General features: G+C 36.8%; 1 protein-coding gene across 3 annotated transcripts in view; it reads right to left on the bottom strand.

Annotated features, from left to right (window-relative positions):
• Positions 1-903: 903 nt before the first annotated feature.
• EFEMP1 (EGF containing fibulin extracellular matrix protein 1) overlaps positions 904-15837 on the bottom strand; it is a 54639-nt gene continuing 39705 nt past the window's right edge. For 2 of the 3 annotated variants that reach the window (XM_064509731.1, XM_064509732.1), the window contains exons 6-12: positions 14632-14754; positions 10890-11009; positions 7791-7910; positions 6228-6347; positions 4556-4679; positions 4233-4428; positions 904-2144 (exon numbers count right to left, since the gene is read on the bottom strand). In XM_064509731.1, the coding sequence (XP_064365801.1) occupies positions 1986-2144; positions 4233-4428; positions 4556-4679; positions 6228-6347; positions 7791-7910; positions 10890-11009; positions 14632-14754 (962 nt within the window). In that variant the 3' untranslated portion in view covers positions 904-1985. The remainder of the gene's footprint in view (positions 2145-4232; positions 4429-4555; positions 4680-6227; positions 6348-7790; positions 7911-10889; positions 11010-14631; positions 14755-15837) is intronic. The other variant, XM_064509733.1, reaches the window with a different exon arrangement.

Genomic DNA, 15837 nt, shown 5'->3' with positions numbered 1-15837 from the left:
TGAGAAGTCAAAGGGAGCTTGTAATCACCATGGAAAATGCTAATAAGTTCCTCTGTAGAAAGTTGCTGGGTTTGTGTTGCTGAACTCCTCTCTCCAGAGAAGGACAAGGATTAGCTGGGGTTTCACCCCAAGGCTCCAGGGCCCTGAACAGACAAAATGCGATACAGGCTGTTCAGTGCCTCCACACTGTGCCAGAACTATTTATTTTTTGGCCTACGCCACAAACATGTGCTCTGACCATTTTGGCAGATGAAGTATTTGCTTAAAGCCACAAATGAGTCCCTGAAAGAACGATCATTGGATAATGGGGTCCTGATCTGCAATTTGTCTGAGCGTGGGGGATGTGTCACCCTAAACCAAAGCAATTGTGGCCTATTCAAAGTTATATTCTGGGTTGAGTTTTGTTGTTTTGCATCATGTCGACCTCTGGACGCCAAGTACTCTAGCCACACTCATTGCTGCTCTTTGGGCACATCTTTTGAAAGCAATCACTGAGCATGATTAACCTACTCAATAAATCTGAATCTGTGGGTCTGCACCACAGGAGTTTTTTTGTGTATAATGTATATACTATTCACAATTATTTTAAATGGAAAGTGAATGTTAGAACGAGGCTCTTTCCTTTAAACTAAGCAACTAACTAGCAACGTGTGTGTTGGTATATGTATTTTTTTTTTTAATCTTTGTCAATACAACTCACTAGAGAGCATGTTTGTCCTTTTAAAGAATAACATTTTTAGTTATCTGAAGTAATATACAGTATGGATTGAGATATTCTGGATCAGTCTGATACTACAGAATTCACTGGAGCTTTGACTTCTATGGTAGTTGAGGACTCAGCCTTGTAATACTGCTAATAATAAATTACCTCAAAAAAAAAAAAAAAGCCTAAATACACTGTGATAAGAGATATCTTTCTTTATTAAAAATTTTGTACATCAAAGGATTAACTGTTACATTTTAAACAAGAAATAAAAGATTTTACATATTACAAAAGATGCTATTAGTTCTTGAATTAGTATAAATTTTATGAACACTGTACATGACACATCTGAGTTATAAGAACAGAAACAGGACTGTGTGCCTGAAAATATATGATATAACTTAATAAGCAAATACACTCAATTCCTAGTATGCAACATAATATTTCTGGAAAAATAGCATGTTATTTCTGTTTGAAAATACTGTACCCCTCTGACCAATAAGTACAAACAATGTTCTCAGAAGAAAGCACTGATATTCATGTGCGCAGCACGATGATTTTTCATTTGGAGTTTCTTTCATCGTTGAGAGAAATTTTCTTCCTATGGTCTATTTTTCTTGGAGAAAACGGAATGTTATTCCATGGTATGCTTAACATAATCTGCATATAAAAACCCAATGTGACATATTTCTTACAATGTAAATCTACCCCCAACCTGGATTAGAAAAAACAACTGATAGCACATAAATGTCTAAAGAAATAGGTCTTTATTCACTGTTAACTTTTGTTACAAAGTAGTTAAAAAGAACAAATATACTTTAGCTTATCAGCTAACTATTACTTTGTATATCATTTGATACTGTGTTTTTTTTTTCTTTTGAGATTGTCAGTGTAGCTGCATTAGAATTTAAAATAGAAACAACACAGAAGATCACCTTTTAATTGCATGACCTACTTGGCTAGGAGAAGCATGTGAAGCTTTACAGGATAGTATGAACATACAGTTCTCATACAAAAGTATAGTATGTATCTAGTCCAAGTAAGGTAATAAAAAAGATTTAAATCTTTATACAGAAAGTGACAATGCCCACATTATAATATGGAACACACCTACTAATTTTGAATTTCAGGTGTAATGTGTGGATTACAAATATCAACTTACTAAACAAATCTTAAAAAAAAAAAAAAAAAGAGCAAAATCTATAAATAAAATAGCAAGTGCTTTCTTTAAGATAATATTCTTTGGCTGCTTTAAGTGCCAGTGAAGGGTTATTGAAAACCATTAAAATGCGTAAGGTCCCACTATTATTGTTAATCTTAACACTGAGCTTGTACGATAATTCAAACTGTTGACTGTTAGCATCTCCAGATCCACAATGTGTTCTCTTGGTCCTGATAGTGATTTCACCAGTACAAGCATTGCACTTACTGCACTTGTTTGCTGAAAGAAGAAGAAGAAAAAGTTTAATTCAGTTAAATCTAAAATGATTCCCTAGTTGCTTCAAGAGACTGCTTGTGTGTTACTACACTGTAAAAATGCTCTGTCTCCAGCACTGAGAGATACACAGTGCAAGTATTATTTTAGCATTTTAAAATGACCATGACTAATCTCACACCTGGCTTTGCTGGAGGGAAAGCTTTACCTGACTAGGGCTCAGAGGAATAAACTGCACTGCAAAATCTGTTTCTGGTTATGCTGACTCTCCTAAAGGATGTGAAAAGTGCTAATATATCCAGGATGGTGTTTGTTTTTATTCCCATCTATCAGCTTTTAAAATATATGCGGAGTAAGTAAACCAAGGGAAATCTAATGTATTTAGAAGTGGTGACGCAGTGTGTTCAGCAGAGGGAAACTTTGTCTGTGTCGTGGCTCTAGGAGCTTACGGTCCCCCTTGTAAACATTGGGACTTTTGCAACTCGTGTGTGAATTGCAACCCCTTCTCGCACCACTGTGAAGCACCTTTCCCAGGCTTGGGTTACGTGGCTGGGGGACATCTACAGGTCCTGCCTGTGAAAAATGGCTTGGCATGCTACCAGCTTGCTAAACTGCTTTGTAATTTACAGGTGATACGAAAAGGATAATCTCTATCTCTCTCTTCACCTATTTAAAATATTTTTTCATTATGTGAAATGAATAGGCTATACATATGAATCTAAGCTATCTGCTGTATCTGAGCCCTACACATACCTAGTTCAGACTTTTATGAAAACAATAGGAATAATTACTAAGTGAGCCTTTGTTTACTGTGGTCCTTTGGCAGGAATAAACACAAGCTTCCCTATTTTAAGGCCCATGATTTCTTGTTGGGTGGCAACAGAAGATTGAAACAGTAAATCTAATTACAATATGTAAGAAAGTCAGGTTGAAGACTACATTGGAGTCTAATCCTAACTAGAGTTGGAGTGATCTTGTTTTTAATAGTGGCTGACTTGTTATTTTTTTTTAAACAAATAACAGTTGGTCTTTTGACAGCTGTCCATAATGAGGGAGTAGTTATGGATTTTTTCATGCGCATAATGTGCATTATGTTTTTCATGTGCATTTCATAATCTAGAGCGTTGTATTATAAGTCACAGACTCAAACGAGCAGTTCCTTGTTCCCATCTTAGAAAACTCAGCATAAGGAGGAAACACCATGTATCAATATGCTTGTTTTTGTGATGCACTATCAAAACTGCCCAGCCTTCAGCTTTGAAGGAAAAAACAAAGATGAAAACCTACCAATTAATATAATCTTTCTGACTGAAGGTGTTGTGCTGATTCTCTTTTATTGTGTGTAAAACGATAGATGAAGCAAAAAGGATTTTCCAAGAACTTGTAAACATTACAAAAAAATCAGATATCTCTTTCAAAAAATCCTAAGCAGATGATACACATGTGAATGAAAGTGTATCAACTTAAACTGCCTTATACCAACAGGAAATATCGCTGTCATAAGTCATTTAATCTTGTATGTTTTTCTGAAATAGTTGCAGCACTGTGTGAAAAGCAGAAGTTTAAATATCCCTCAACACAAAACATTTGTTGCAAGCTGGCCTGAACTTAGCACTCCAGAAATCAGTGCCCCATCCCAAACTCTTGACTTCTTTGGCTTTTTTATTGTCTCACAAAAAAGAGACCTTTTGCAGAAATAAGTAAAGAGCACAAGGAATCTTTCTATAATCCTCTTGCAAAATATATAAGGGGTGTTGGTACTGAGAGTGCAGAGCATACAGGCATGTAATTTGAACCTCTGACATGGGTGGCATAGACTTGCTAAACTGTTGTGATGGTGTTGTATTCAGTTGAAAGAAACAGTTTGATTCTCTGTTTATAGAGTTGTCATGTAGAAGAGAAAAAACTTTTTAAAATTGGTAAACCAAGTGCATTTAGTAAGGAAATATTAAAAAACTGATAAACTTTGGATGTTAGGATATCACTCTTATTGGAACACGATTGCTTTGTCAAAAATGGCTAGGCACTGTAATGCCTTTGTAGTACCAGTGGTTCTTAAGCCCTGCTCAGGATCTGTCTCCCACCAATACTCACTCTCAGATAAAATTCTCCATTTTCATTTCCAGACTTGATCCGGAATGTGTTAATAGTATTAGGATAAATAGTGGTTGCCTGAATCTGGAAGATATCGGAGGGCACTGTTCTGTCTGAACGGATGCTCATGTATTTGTATACAACAGAGTAAGGCAGCTCTCGGCAAATGGCATTTGAGACTGGGCAGACACAGCGGCTGAAAAACAAACAAAAATAGATGAAACCTTTGATGATACTTGCAAACAAATGATACTTGCATTCTGTTGTATTTGATCATGTTGCCTTTTGAGGATAATCCTAAAAAAGTAAGTGGTTTCTCTTACTTCTCAGATGTAAGGACATAGGGTTCTTGACAGGGATTTCTTGGGTAACAACGAAAGCCTCCATGATAATTCCAGCAAATTTCATCCTCTCTGCATTCATTAGTAGTCTCGCATTCATTTATATCTAAGAGGAAGAGAAAGGGACTGTGTCAATTCCCAACCCAAGGAAAGCAGATGAAATGAAAGTTTGCTACAAAGAAAGAGGCGCAATGAATGTCTTAACTAAAACAAACAGAACAAACAAGGAGCCACCTGCTTATCTGTTGAAACTGAACACGTTTCCGTCTTCTTTGCCTGCATTTCTGGGGCCTGGCTATAAAGGGTTCCCTCTATGCAGAAAATGAACACTCCTGCTTTTTGAGTGTTAATTAAGTCTGCTGAAGATACTTAGTTGACTAAAGAAACACATTAATGATGCTAGATATAATGCAACTGTAGGAATACTGTAAAGTTTCTAATCAGCTAATCTAATCTAAGAGATGCATTGCCGAATCACTTTGTAGCAGAAGGTAGACAGAGGAAAGATGCCTTGAGAAAGAAAGAAAGAAAGGCAATTTATGTCTTTTGCAGGATCTCATTTTTAATTGCCTGGGTTGCAAGGTCCAGCTAAAATGTTTAATTAATGGTTACGGAGTCTTCCTTTTTTTGCCTGGGAAATAACCTTGAACAGAGATAGGGACCGTCACATTTGTGTTCTGTTAATGCTCTGTTATCCCTTCAGTGCTAGAACGCAACTATTATCTACCCACATACTGTCCTGAAACTAACCCAGCCACAGAAAGGGTTTATTCAATTGTAATCTCTGGGAAGGCACAAACATAGATTTCAGAATGTCAGGCTAACCACCACAAACATTCAGTATCAGCTATTATTCTTAAGAACTGAATGAAAATAATTTGAATTTTCTAGACAAAACCATTTTCATAAACCGTTTGAGTTATTTCCTCATCCCTTCCTGATAATAATTAGCGCATCTATTTATTTCTAAAAATGCATTGTTAAATCAGGTTCTGTATTACATAAATAACGGTCCTTGTACTTAATACATTGTCCTATGGTGTTTCATAATCGGATGCAGAGAGACATCTAGCCTCAGTGAGAAAAAGCGCATAGATTTTAAAATTATGATACTGGCATTCTCTGGCACCTAACCAGAACTGAACAACTGATCTGAACACTTATTTTCTAAACACAGTACAAATTCAATATGCTGTTCAACATTCTCACACTTTTTTTTCCTGTTATCAGAGAGAACATATGTCTTTCATTTCTGGTGTGGCAGGATTTAGGAAACTCTGTAAAATGAAACAGATGATATAAAGCCATGTTTAGCATCTATAACAAATGGCCTGACTTTTTTCAGAGATATTTATCTCTGAAACTTAGACTCCCTACCTAGGCATCCAAGACAAGTTTAACTTTACAGTTCCAAAGATTGAATACTTTGTCCTCAGAATCTGAAGGATTTAGAGTTTGAGGTAAAGGATCCAAATAAAAAAGGAATTAATATAAAGTATGCAATCAATCATCAAACACATTATCAACATGTCTTTCTGTAGCATGATGACAATGCTGTCATGAAATATAAACACGTAGATGGCAAGCATTCTTAGTCTTGCTTAAAATGTTATTAATGCTGCAATATTTAAACTGTTAAGATGAGGGCACTTACCTTGACATGTTCTGCCTCCTACTACCTGGTATCCTTCAGGGCAGACACATGAGAACTTTCCGGGTTCATTGACACATTGATATTGACATATGTAACTTGAAGTTCTGCATTCATCAGTATCTGCAGAGCATCAAAATGGCTTAAAGTTATTGTTTTTAGCATTTAACTTGTTGCAGAATGAAATATAATGACTAAATGCTAGTTTTAACAGAAGAAAAATGATTCCAGTCTGAAAGGAACACCTTCTCCAAAATCTGAAATGTACAGATTAACATCTCAAAGTTTTAAATAAAAAGGCTAGTTCTACTCATGTTTTATCAATAATCTTCAAAAGTGAGAACTGCATTTATTTTGAGGAAGCAGAAGTTAAATTCATAAGACTTCAGAACAGGTTTGATAAAATAACTGCAGATAGAATCTACATTTTTAGTATTCCAAAATGTGATTCTCTCCAAAAAACCACAGATCTGAGATTAACTAGCAAGCCAAAATATTGTCTTTATATTTGTGTGCTAGCCCAATGGAGTAGCTCTTTGGGAAAGAGGATAAGACCTCTCTTTTGTCTTCAGATAATAATGATCCATGTCATTCTCTTTTGCTTTTTGTATCTTTGTGTAACCATCAGTCCTTTGCCAGAGAAGCGTAGCATGAAACTGAATTTAACAATGTATGTCATTATCCCCAAAACTAAATTAAATGAACGAAAAACTAAGCAGTGACTCGAAAAACAGTGTAACATGCTCCTACTCTGAGGCTTGAGCCCAGTTCCTGATTTTACGGCAAGAATTTCCTTGGAGGCTGCGTACTTCTGCTCCCCATTCTTTTCACTTGCAAGGAGGATTAGCTTAAGAACCTCGGAGAGGGAGCATCTGTAATAGCTCTGCTGGCTTGTTTAGGAGTGCAGTGGTAAACCAAAAAGACCTCTTTGGCTCAAAGTCCAGGAGAAAGGATATGGGCTTTAAGGGTGAGGTCATCATGTGTCCAAAAGGAGATTAGAGGACCCCTGTAGAGACTCTGGCAGAGGAAATAAAGTGTTGATTGTATAATCATCAGGAGACATGCTGTTTGTATACACAGGCTTGAAAGCACCTCAGAAGCACAACTGCCATTTCCTTACAATCACAAATTTAAGGTATTATTTTCAGAGGAATCTAGCAACACAGAGAATTGCACTTGTTTTTGGTTTGCATTCCTTTCCAATTCTTTTCATGGTCATCAAAATTAGACCACACACAATTCAAGCGAGTCTGTGAAGCAAGCATTCAGAAGCCTGCTCTCCTCAGCTGCGATCTGAACAATAATGTCTGTACTGTTTTGCACTTACCATTAAAGTGAGGATACCCACATCTACACATACCTGAAGGCAGCTGCAACTACTAAGGTGTGTATGTCTGTCAGCAACTACATTTGCAGCATAAGAAATAAGTGTTTTAAGGTTTGTGCTTGGAAATTGCACCCACAAACACTGTGGCTCCACCTGAATTGTACCCTTTGATTCATAGAGAGACTTTTGGGAAAATAAATCAGAAATGATCATGGTTCCATGAACAAAAAACTGTTTACCTTCACAGTTGATTCTGTCACTGCTTAATTCAAATCCTGGATTACACTGACAGATGAAAGAACCAAGTATATTGTAACATTGTTGTGCACATGGATTATTGGCATCACATTCATTTATGTCTGAAAGGAAAAATTAGGGATATTTATCTTTTGTAGCTGGTAATTAGGCTGATTAAGTGTCTTAGTTCTTAACCTGGGTCCATTGTTTAGCAGCAGGTCAGTTGACTATATCAATACAGATCTGCAGTCACTGGAACAGTGACAGATCTATGCTTTTCATTCCATGTAGAAAAAGAATATTTTTCCAGGAATGAGAGTTATTCTAATATGTAATGAGTTCTTCCAAAAATGTTTAGTGCTGCTATTAAACTCCACATTCCAGTATCTTTTTTTTCAGGTATGAAATGCCAAGTCTATAAATAATTGATATAAGGAACACAAACTGATAAGACCTCTCAGCATGCAGTGGTTAAGATTTATCTGAACTATTTATTACTCCTAGAATCTGTTCTTTTAAATTCCATTACAATTATAACATGAACCTTTGAGACCAGTGGAGAATTCTGCAATGCTCTAAGGCCTAAACCATTCTGGGGAAGTCTTTTTCTATGCTAGATTTTTTCCGTGATGTGCCCATCTTAAGAACATATGTGAGGACCTAGCAATCTGAGAAGAGAAGCAATTTTAATGGAAAGTTTATATAAGTGTAACTACCTCTGGAATCTATAATGCTTATTTTTCATATGCTGTTGACTAACTGTTGTTCCTCTGTCATTTACTTTGTAGATTTTAGTGTATTTTCCCTTGAATTCCTTCCTTGCATATTTTCTATCCATATTTTTACATGTCTATCAAATATAACCAATAGTAGACAGCTGCATTTTAAATAATTTTTGAATTCATGGCTATTGCAAATGCTTATAAATAACATCAGCAACACTCAGTCATCTACAGATACAACTAACTAAACTGACAACATCTACTAACATCAGCCGTTCACAAACAGTAAAGCAATGAGGGGGATGTTAGTTCTCTATACAGCGAACCTTCAGTTCTGAACAGGAGGTAACATGGGAGAATTGATTATGAATCCCCCCCACCCCAAGCTTTAGTTAATTTCTGGCAAAAGTGTAAAGACATCATGACAAAGCTACCAGAAGGAAGAAAATAAGCCAGCCAAAGCCACAATTCTGTTTATTTTCCTTTCAAAAAATACCAACCCACTTTCAATATACGCAAAAGTTGTAATACAAATGTAATCTGTACAGCTGTAGAGTATCACTTCTGGCAGGTGACTGATGCAAATGTGGAAGTGCCTTGAAGTGGCAACCATTCATCTGCAAATTTTCTTGTTGAGATGTATTTTACCTCTCCTCCTGAAAGTGTGTTTTGTTATAGTGGGAGGCCAGCAAGTGTCAGAGAAGGGATTTTTTGGTAAAGCACCTAGCAAACTTTGAGCTGTCATGTGGATTTGTAACTGTAACTGAAAGAATACACCCTGTACTTTACCTATAGAAAGGGTCAAGTGAATAACAGCTGCATGTCACATATGCATGTTGAGTCTATGTGCAATTTTTAATCATATCATTTGATGACCAGCAATAAATGGTCCTTGGTGTCACTTCAGAACCATGCAGTGTACCAGTATCCTTGACAAGATGTGGCAGTGCTTGGAAGTAATGGTGGTATATAATAGTGATTATAGTCATACAGAAGCTCAGTGACTCTTGGCCATCTCCATCACAAATCTCTTGATTTTCATGGCCATTCCCCTTCTCCTATTCCTAGATGAGATCCCAGTTCTGTTAAATTCAACAGGTCAAACTTCTGTTGGCTTCCAAGCAGCTGGAATTTCAGCTCCAAGAGAGCATGTTGCATGAGAATGAAAGTTTCTCAGGAAATGAAAACCTGCCTTCCCCTTAATTATTCAGTACTCAGAATAGAGGAGGATTTGGCCTACCCTAATGGGTTAACCATTAGGCTACTTATCTTGTTTCTTACACTCTTCCCGAATGCCTTCTACTAGGAATTTTGGAAAAAGGATACTGGGCTAAGTAAAACTTTGTTCAGACTCAATATGGCTATTCTTGTGTCTTGCTTGCCATAGTCAGAGAAAATTGATTTCCTGACTTCCTACTTAGTTTTATTCCAAAAAGAGTAGGACATGAAATGGAAATGCACGTTCCGTTCTTTATGAATGTTTTAACCATTGTTAAAGTACTGAGTAAGCACTACTTACTACTCAGTAGTACTACTGAGAATTTTCTGCAATATGTTAAAATAAATGCCCTTTTGAATCCTGGAAAATTATCTTAGCAACTTTGCTTAAGAAATAGCATCTTTCTACCAAATATCTATATTTAATATGATTTTTTTCAGTACCTTGAACTTCAGCAGACATAGTCTCCTTTTTATTATTTTTCTAGCTCTAATCCTTCTAGTACAGATCTTATGTTCTCAAACTTAGCAGCAGTCTTATAGCTTTACCACGCTTCTGTCAGTGGTTTACTTTTAAAGGCATGAATTTGAGTCTTCCATAGTGACCCTCATTTTCATTTTTAACATTATTTCCCAGTGATTCACACTGGAATGCATAGATGTTTTCTTTCATCACTACATTTATCATGTGCTAACAATAATTGCCCTTAACTGTAGAGGAATGGCATTGGCTTCCCCTAGTTTCTACTTCTAAGGCCTTTATTTTGTATGAACTGGGAATAATATCACGAAAGCCAATGTGACTTGAAAGCAATCCACCATAACTGAAAGAAAAATCAAGTCCAAGATTAAATGATGAACATAAACCTCCAGTATTCCAGTTACCAAACTAAATGTTTCTCAGAAACCTGCTATGCCAACTGAGAACAGGTTTTCAATACGAGTCTCCAGTCTTAGATCTAATCCTCTTGCATTTCTCAGATCACTTCTAGTGGAGCCTCAAAATACAGCAGCTGGTGAGCTTTACTTGCTGGTATTTATTTGCTGTAGTAATTTGGGATGAAGGCACTTAATTTAGAACGATGGCAATCTAGTCATGTGTCAGTATCTGTCTCTATGCCAAGTGAGCTGATGTGTAAGTGCATGCAGAGAAGTTCTTACCTACACAGGTGTGGTTGTTGGATGCTAACTGGAAACCGGCATTGCATTGGCAATAATAGGAACCGGGAGTGTTCACGCATCGATGGTGGCAATACGGAGGCAGGGTGCATTCATCTATGTCTGAGTTATTAAAAAGGAAAAATTAGTTCAAATGGAATCATGGAAGTTCATTGCTGCTGTCTGGCATCTAAAGAAACTGTAAAGTTAATTAAGATTGATTAAATGGGGAAAAAGCAGCTTATGTGAGATAAATTCTGCTAATGGGAACACTGTTGTAGCCTTTCTTTTCTTTAAGTAATTTTTGTTAAAGTTGGTTTTATGCTGATTGTCTTCTAGCCTCTGAGTTCAATACACATTCCAACCTTATTTTTTATTTAGTTCCACAGTACTGCTTACGTTTGTATATTCTGTGTAAGCAAAACCCAGAATGCCTCATTCTGTTTTTCAAGCAAGAGTCTTCATGGTCAGACATAATGCAGACCAACACAGTGAATGTAGCTCATAGTTCTTCCTTTTTCCAAAAGTGCACACACAGTGCATTTAGCATATGCTAAATGTTTTGAGCTCAGTTAGAAATAGAGTCTGAATTTTCTCTGTTGTGAGTGCAGGGGAACAGCAAGGATATGTAATAAGCAGGTCTGAAAAGGAAATGGGCAGCTCTGGTCCCATGGTGATCCTACAGAAACTGGCTGCCTACCCCAGAAGACTGCCCTCACACCTTCACTGCTCTTTCCTCTGACTTACCTTCCTAGACAGAGCAGCACAACAGTCCCAGCACCTTCTGGCTGTGCTCTCTGGTTCTGAGGACAGCAGTCAGACCAGCTGGAAGTTGGTGCTATCTCAAGCAGTACTAACTTTCCACAGACTCTCCCTGCAGATTAGCCTGTTTTGAGGCGGAGCAGGCTGCCTTTCCAATTTTCAGCATTCCTAAAGTGCACTGGAGCAGGGTTTTCACCTGCAAACCATACAAATGTGCAACAGCCCATTCTTTACCTCTTTTCATTTCAGAAGTTTTCCTTGCATTCTGCAGAAGATACTGTCTGTGTTTTTATGTACCTGGAAAACTCTTTTTACTATGTCACAATGTTGATCGTGCATGCATACGCAGCAGACGTTGTTAGTTGTGGCCTGCATGAGCTCGGTAAAGAAATCCATGCCATGTTCTGTACATGTACACAATGTGATATTTCAAAGGCTCAACACTCAGACAAATAAGACCAGTTTTCACTGGAACAAAGAAAGGCACTTCCCATATTCATGCCAGATCTTGAGTTTCCTACCTCCAGCTGTTTCCACCATAGATGTGTTTAAAAAGAGGCCAAGATTTTTTATTTTTTTATAATGAGGAAAGTGTTTGTTTTAATATCAAGTGAAAAAATAATCTTTAGAGGTTAACCCTTTCTTTGTCAATGTTGCAGGCACTGTTCGAGACTAAGCTTAAAAAGGGTGTGTTTTGGATGGTTCTGAATGAAAAGGTTAGACTGGAAAATTCCCGGCTATCTGACAGTAGCAATTGTTGTCACTAACTCTTGCTGCAGAGAGAAATTCTGAACTAGAAATGGAATAAATTAGGAGGCCAGGCAGATCTTTTCCATCCTTGATTTTTACAGGACCAAATTCTTACAAACTGCTGTTTAAAGATCTGATTATACAATACAGGCATATGAGCAATGCTTTGATTTTCAGGAACTACATTTATGCACATAAGTGCTTCCAAGATCAGACTCTAATTGAATGGGAGCGTTCCCTGAGGGATTAGCCTAAAACTTTTGTGCATACGATTCCATGCAGATGTAAGGGCTAAGCACAATCAAATCAATACAGCCAAATCTTCTGTTGGAAGTAATGTTGGAAAACGATTCCTTTTATTTGCAGTCCCATTTTTCAGAAAAGAGTAATTTTGTGATATGCAAACATGCAAATTTTTACAAAATCTCAAAAAATGAAAAATTAGTGAATTTTTTAGATAAATATCAATCAATGGTTAGAAATAAGTCCTTTTCTCCCTGTCTTCAAGCCAAGAAAGTCTGGAAAAATTTTGTTCAAATTTGAGAGAAACACTTCCTCCCATATGAAGAACCTCTATCAAGATCTGGCCCCAAGAACATTTTCTGGCTAAGTTGTTATAAAATCCCCAAAGACAGCCTTTATTCTGAAATGCCGACAGTACTAAGTGTAGTGATACATTTACTGTTTAGGTCAGTGTGTAATATGTAACACAGGTGTTATTCTTGTTTTTGACCTAAATAGGAGAAGGGAAAAATCCCTTCCCAGACACCTTCATGTATAGATTTAGATGCACAAGGACAATCACATGTAGATATCAGGGTGTATTCTACTGCCGCTTTTATTTTCAGTGCAGTAACGTATGTCCTACAAGACTTTCAGGTAGTACCATGAGTCTTGACCTTAAAAGTGTTACTGCACAGCAGTAATACACAAAATTCAGTTTTTTTTTTTAATATCAACAACCTGTCAAAGCTATTCCTATACCTACATTCCAAACTACTCATCCTACTCCTGCACAGAGTACTGAGAAATATCAGAGACATCCGTGTTTACACCCATTTGTCAGTTCATGGCCTGATCCACAGCTCTCGGGAAAGAGATAAGAATTCTTCTGTTGATTTCTATAGCTCTTAGCTCAAAACCCTAAAGAAGAGGTTCAGACATGCCCAGAAATTTATGTTATTCTAAATATGTATTGAAATTGCCCCAGTTTCCTTCCTCTTGTTAGGCAGTGACTACCTGTAGCCTTGGCAAGGCTTTATGAAGAGACAAAAAAAAAACATCTTCTAAGGCCTTCAAATGCAGGATCCCTAACTTGAAGCAAAAGAGGAAAACCTTGAAGTTCTGTTGTTCCTGTTCTGCTGAGGGCAAAAAAAATGCTTTTCTCTTAGACCACATAAAACCAGTCCTGTGCCTTACAGAGAGAGGCACACTTGAATGTCACCTCACGATGTATACATTTGATTCTACTACTTCATAGTTGTTTTCATTATCTCTGCCAAATGTAAGGCTCAAGGCTGGAGTGCCTATAAAAGCAACTCATCCATTGAAATGATGATTAAAGAGTTGTTAAATAAAAGCTAAAGGAGGACTGAATGAACAGAATAATGGCACTTTTGTGTAACACCCAAATGAGGGTGGAATAGCAAAGATTCTCATGGATCTAATTTAATGCCATGCTTGTATAGGTCGTAAGGGTGCTGATAGTTTATGTTGGTGTAAAGAATTAAGCACAGTTGTTTATAATTCATGAACATCTTACACCTACACTCAGAGTTGCCATTTCTTTCATTTTTGTTCATAAACTGGGTACTGAAACAGACTGTGCAAGGGGGCTCTGCAGAGCAGTGATTAGGTCTGTGTGTAGGTACTGCTTTGTCCAGCAGATCTGGATTCAAGTCTCACTGAGGTCAGTGGAAAGACATGCTTTAGTTTGCACCTATATTTAAACTCATGATTATATCTGGAACATTAGGCAATACCCCAATACAAATAATACAACGCTAGCTATTAAGAAAATTAATCTTGCGAAGCTTAACTCCAAGTGTTGACTAAAAATGGTTTCTAGTTCCATGTTTTAGTGATTAATTATTGTGATAAAGTGATTACTCCATTGCCTTTCAAAATTATATAGTGATTTATACTATAATATATTACAGCATAATACATAAGCACTTTACAGTTGGTATAAAATTTAGATAAAGAAAATGATTTAGGCTAGAGCAAGACTTACCCACACATTGGTCCCCTCGCTTCTGATAACCTGGAGGACACTGGCAGCTGAAGGACCCTCTTAAATTGACACATACTTGGTCAGCTCTACAATTATGGGTTCCTGTTGCACATTCATCTATATCTTTGTAAAAACAGCAAACGCAACATTAGTCATGAAGTTTAGTTAAAATACTTAAACTGTTGCAATATGTTTTACCCATCTTCAGGCTACGTATAAATGAAGCAGCAAAGTTCAAATGTACTCCAAAGATGTAATTACAATGTTTATTCCATTTACAGGACATGCAAGGTTGTCACATTTCTAATGGCTTTTAATTCTGATGTGTGGCATCTGAAAATATTTTCAGATATTTTAAACAAGCAGATACAAATATTCGTTAGAGATCATAATTCTGTTGTACTTCTCTCTATGAAACTTTTTAAAAACTTCTTGCAACTTTATCACATTTTAATCATTTGATTTTTTTTTCCATGCTGGTTGGTTGTTGCATGCTGAATTATTCTGGAAAATTTCAACAAAAGCAGTTCAACCTTTTCCAAGAATGAGACAAGTTAGAAATATGTTCTTTTACTCATGTTAAAATGATTCTGGTGATCTTCTTTGCAAGGTTCCCATGCCCCATACTTTGGGCAGGGACCTTAAACATAGTATGTGGTGGCCTTTTTGTCAGAGATATATCTGTCTCTGGTCATTCCCATGAAAATTTCCTTGATTGAGTGAATCCGTTAAAGCCTTTGGAAACAGTTTACATATGTTTGTATTTCAGTGGTATAGTTAAAAATGCAAAGACTAGATCCACACTTCTCTGTGCAATTCAGGCAGCTTTTCATTCATACTAAATGCAGGTTTATACAAGTATAAAAATGACATTTTGATTTTGCCTATTCCTTGTAACTCCTGGAGGTACTTAATTATAATTAAACTGTATGTGCTGACAAATAGGTTGCTTACAATGGAATTACAATTCTCTTTTTCATCTGAACATCCAAAATGTTAGAGAGCTTTTTATTGTAACATGACACAGTACAGTGAAAGGACTTTGTAATTTTGGCGTTCTACACAATTCGGAGACTCTAGGCTGAATAAACAAATTCCTTAAAACTTATGATCTCCAGCTTACAAATCTCAGCTGACCTCTCTATTTGTATAGGCACTTGGGACGTTAGAACATCACCAGTGGCAGATTCTGGGTGGTGCTTTGGA

This window comes from Dromaius novaehollandiae, chromosome 3, assembly GCF_036370855.1.
Source record: "Dromaius novaehollandiae isolate bDroNov1 chromosome 3, bDroNov1.hap1, whole genome shotgun sequence".
In the NCBI taxonomy this organism is placed as follows: Eukaryota; Metazoa; Chordata; class Aves; order Casuariiformes; family Dromaiidae; genus Dromaius; species Dromaius novaehollandiae.
The sequence above is the reverse complement of the archived record's forward strand: the minus strand, read 5'-3'. Positions and strand labels throughout refer to the sequence as shown.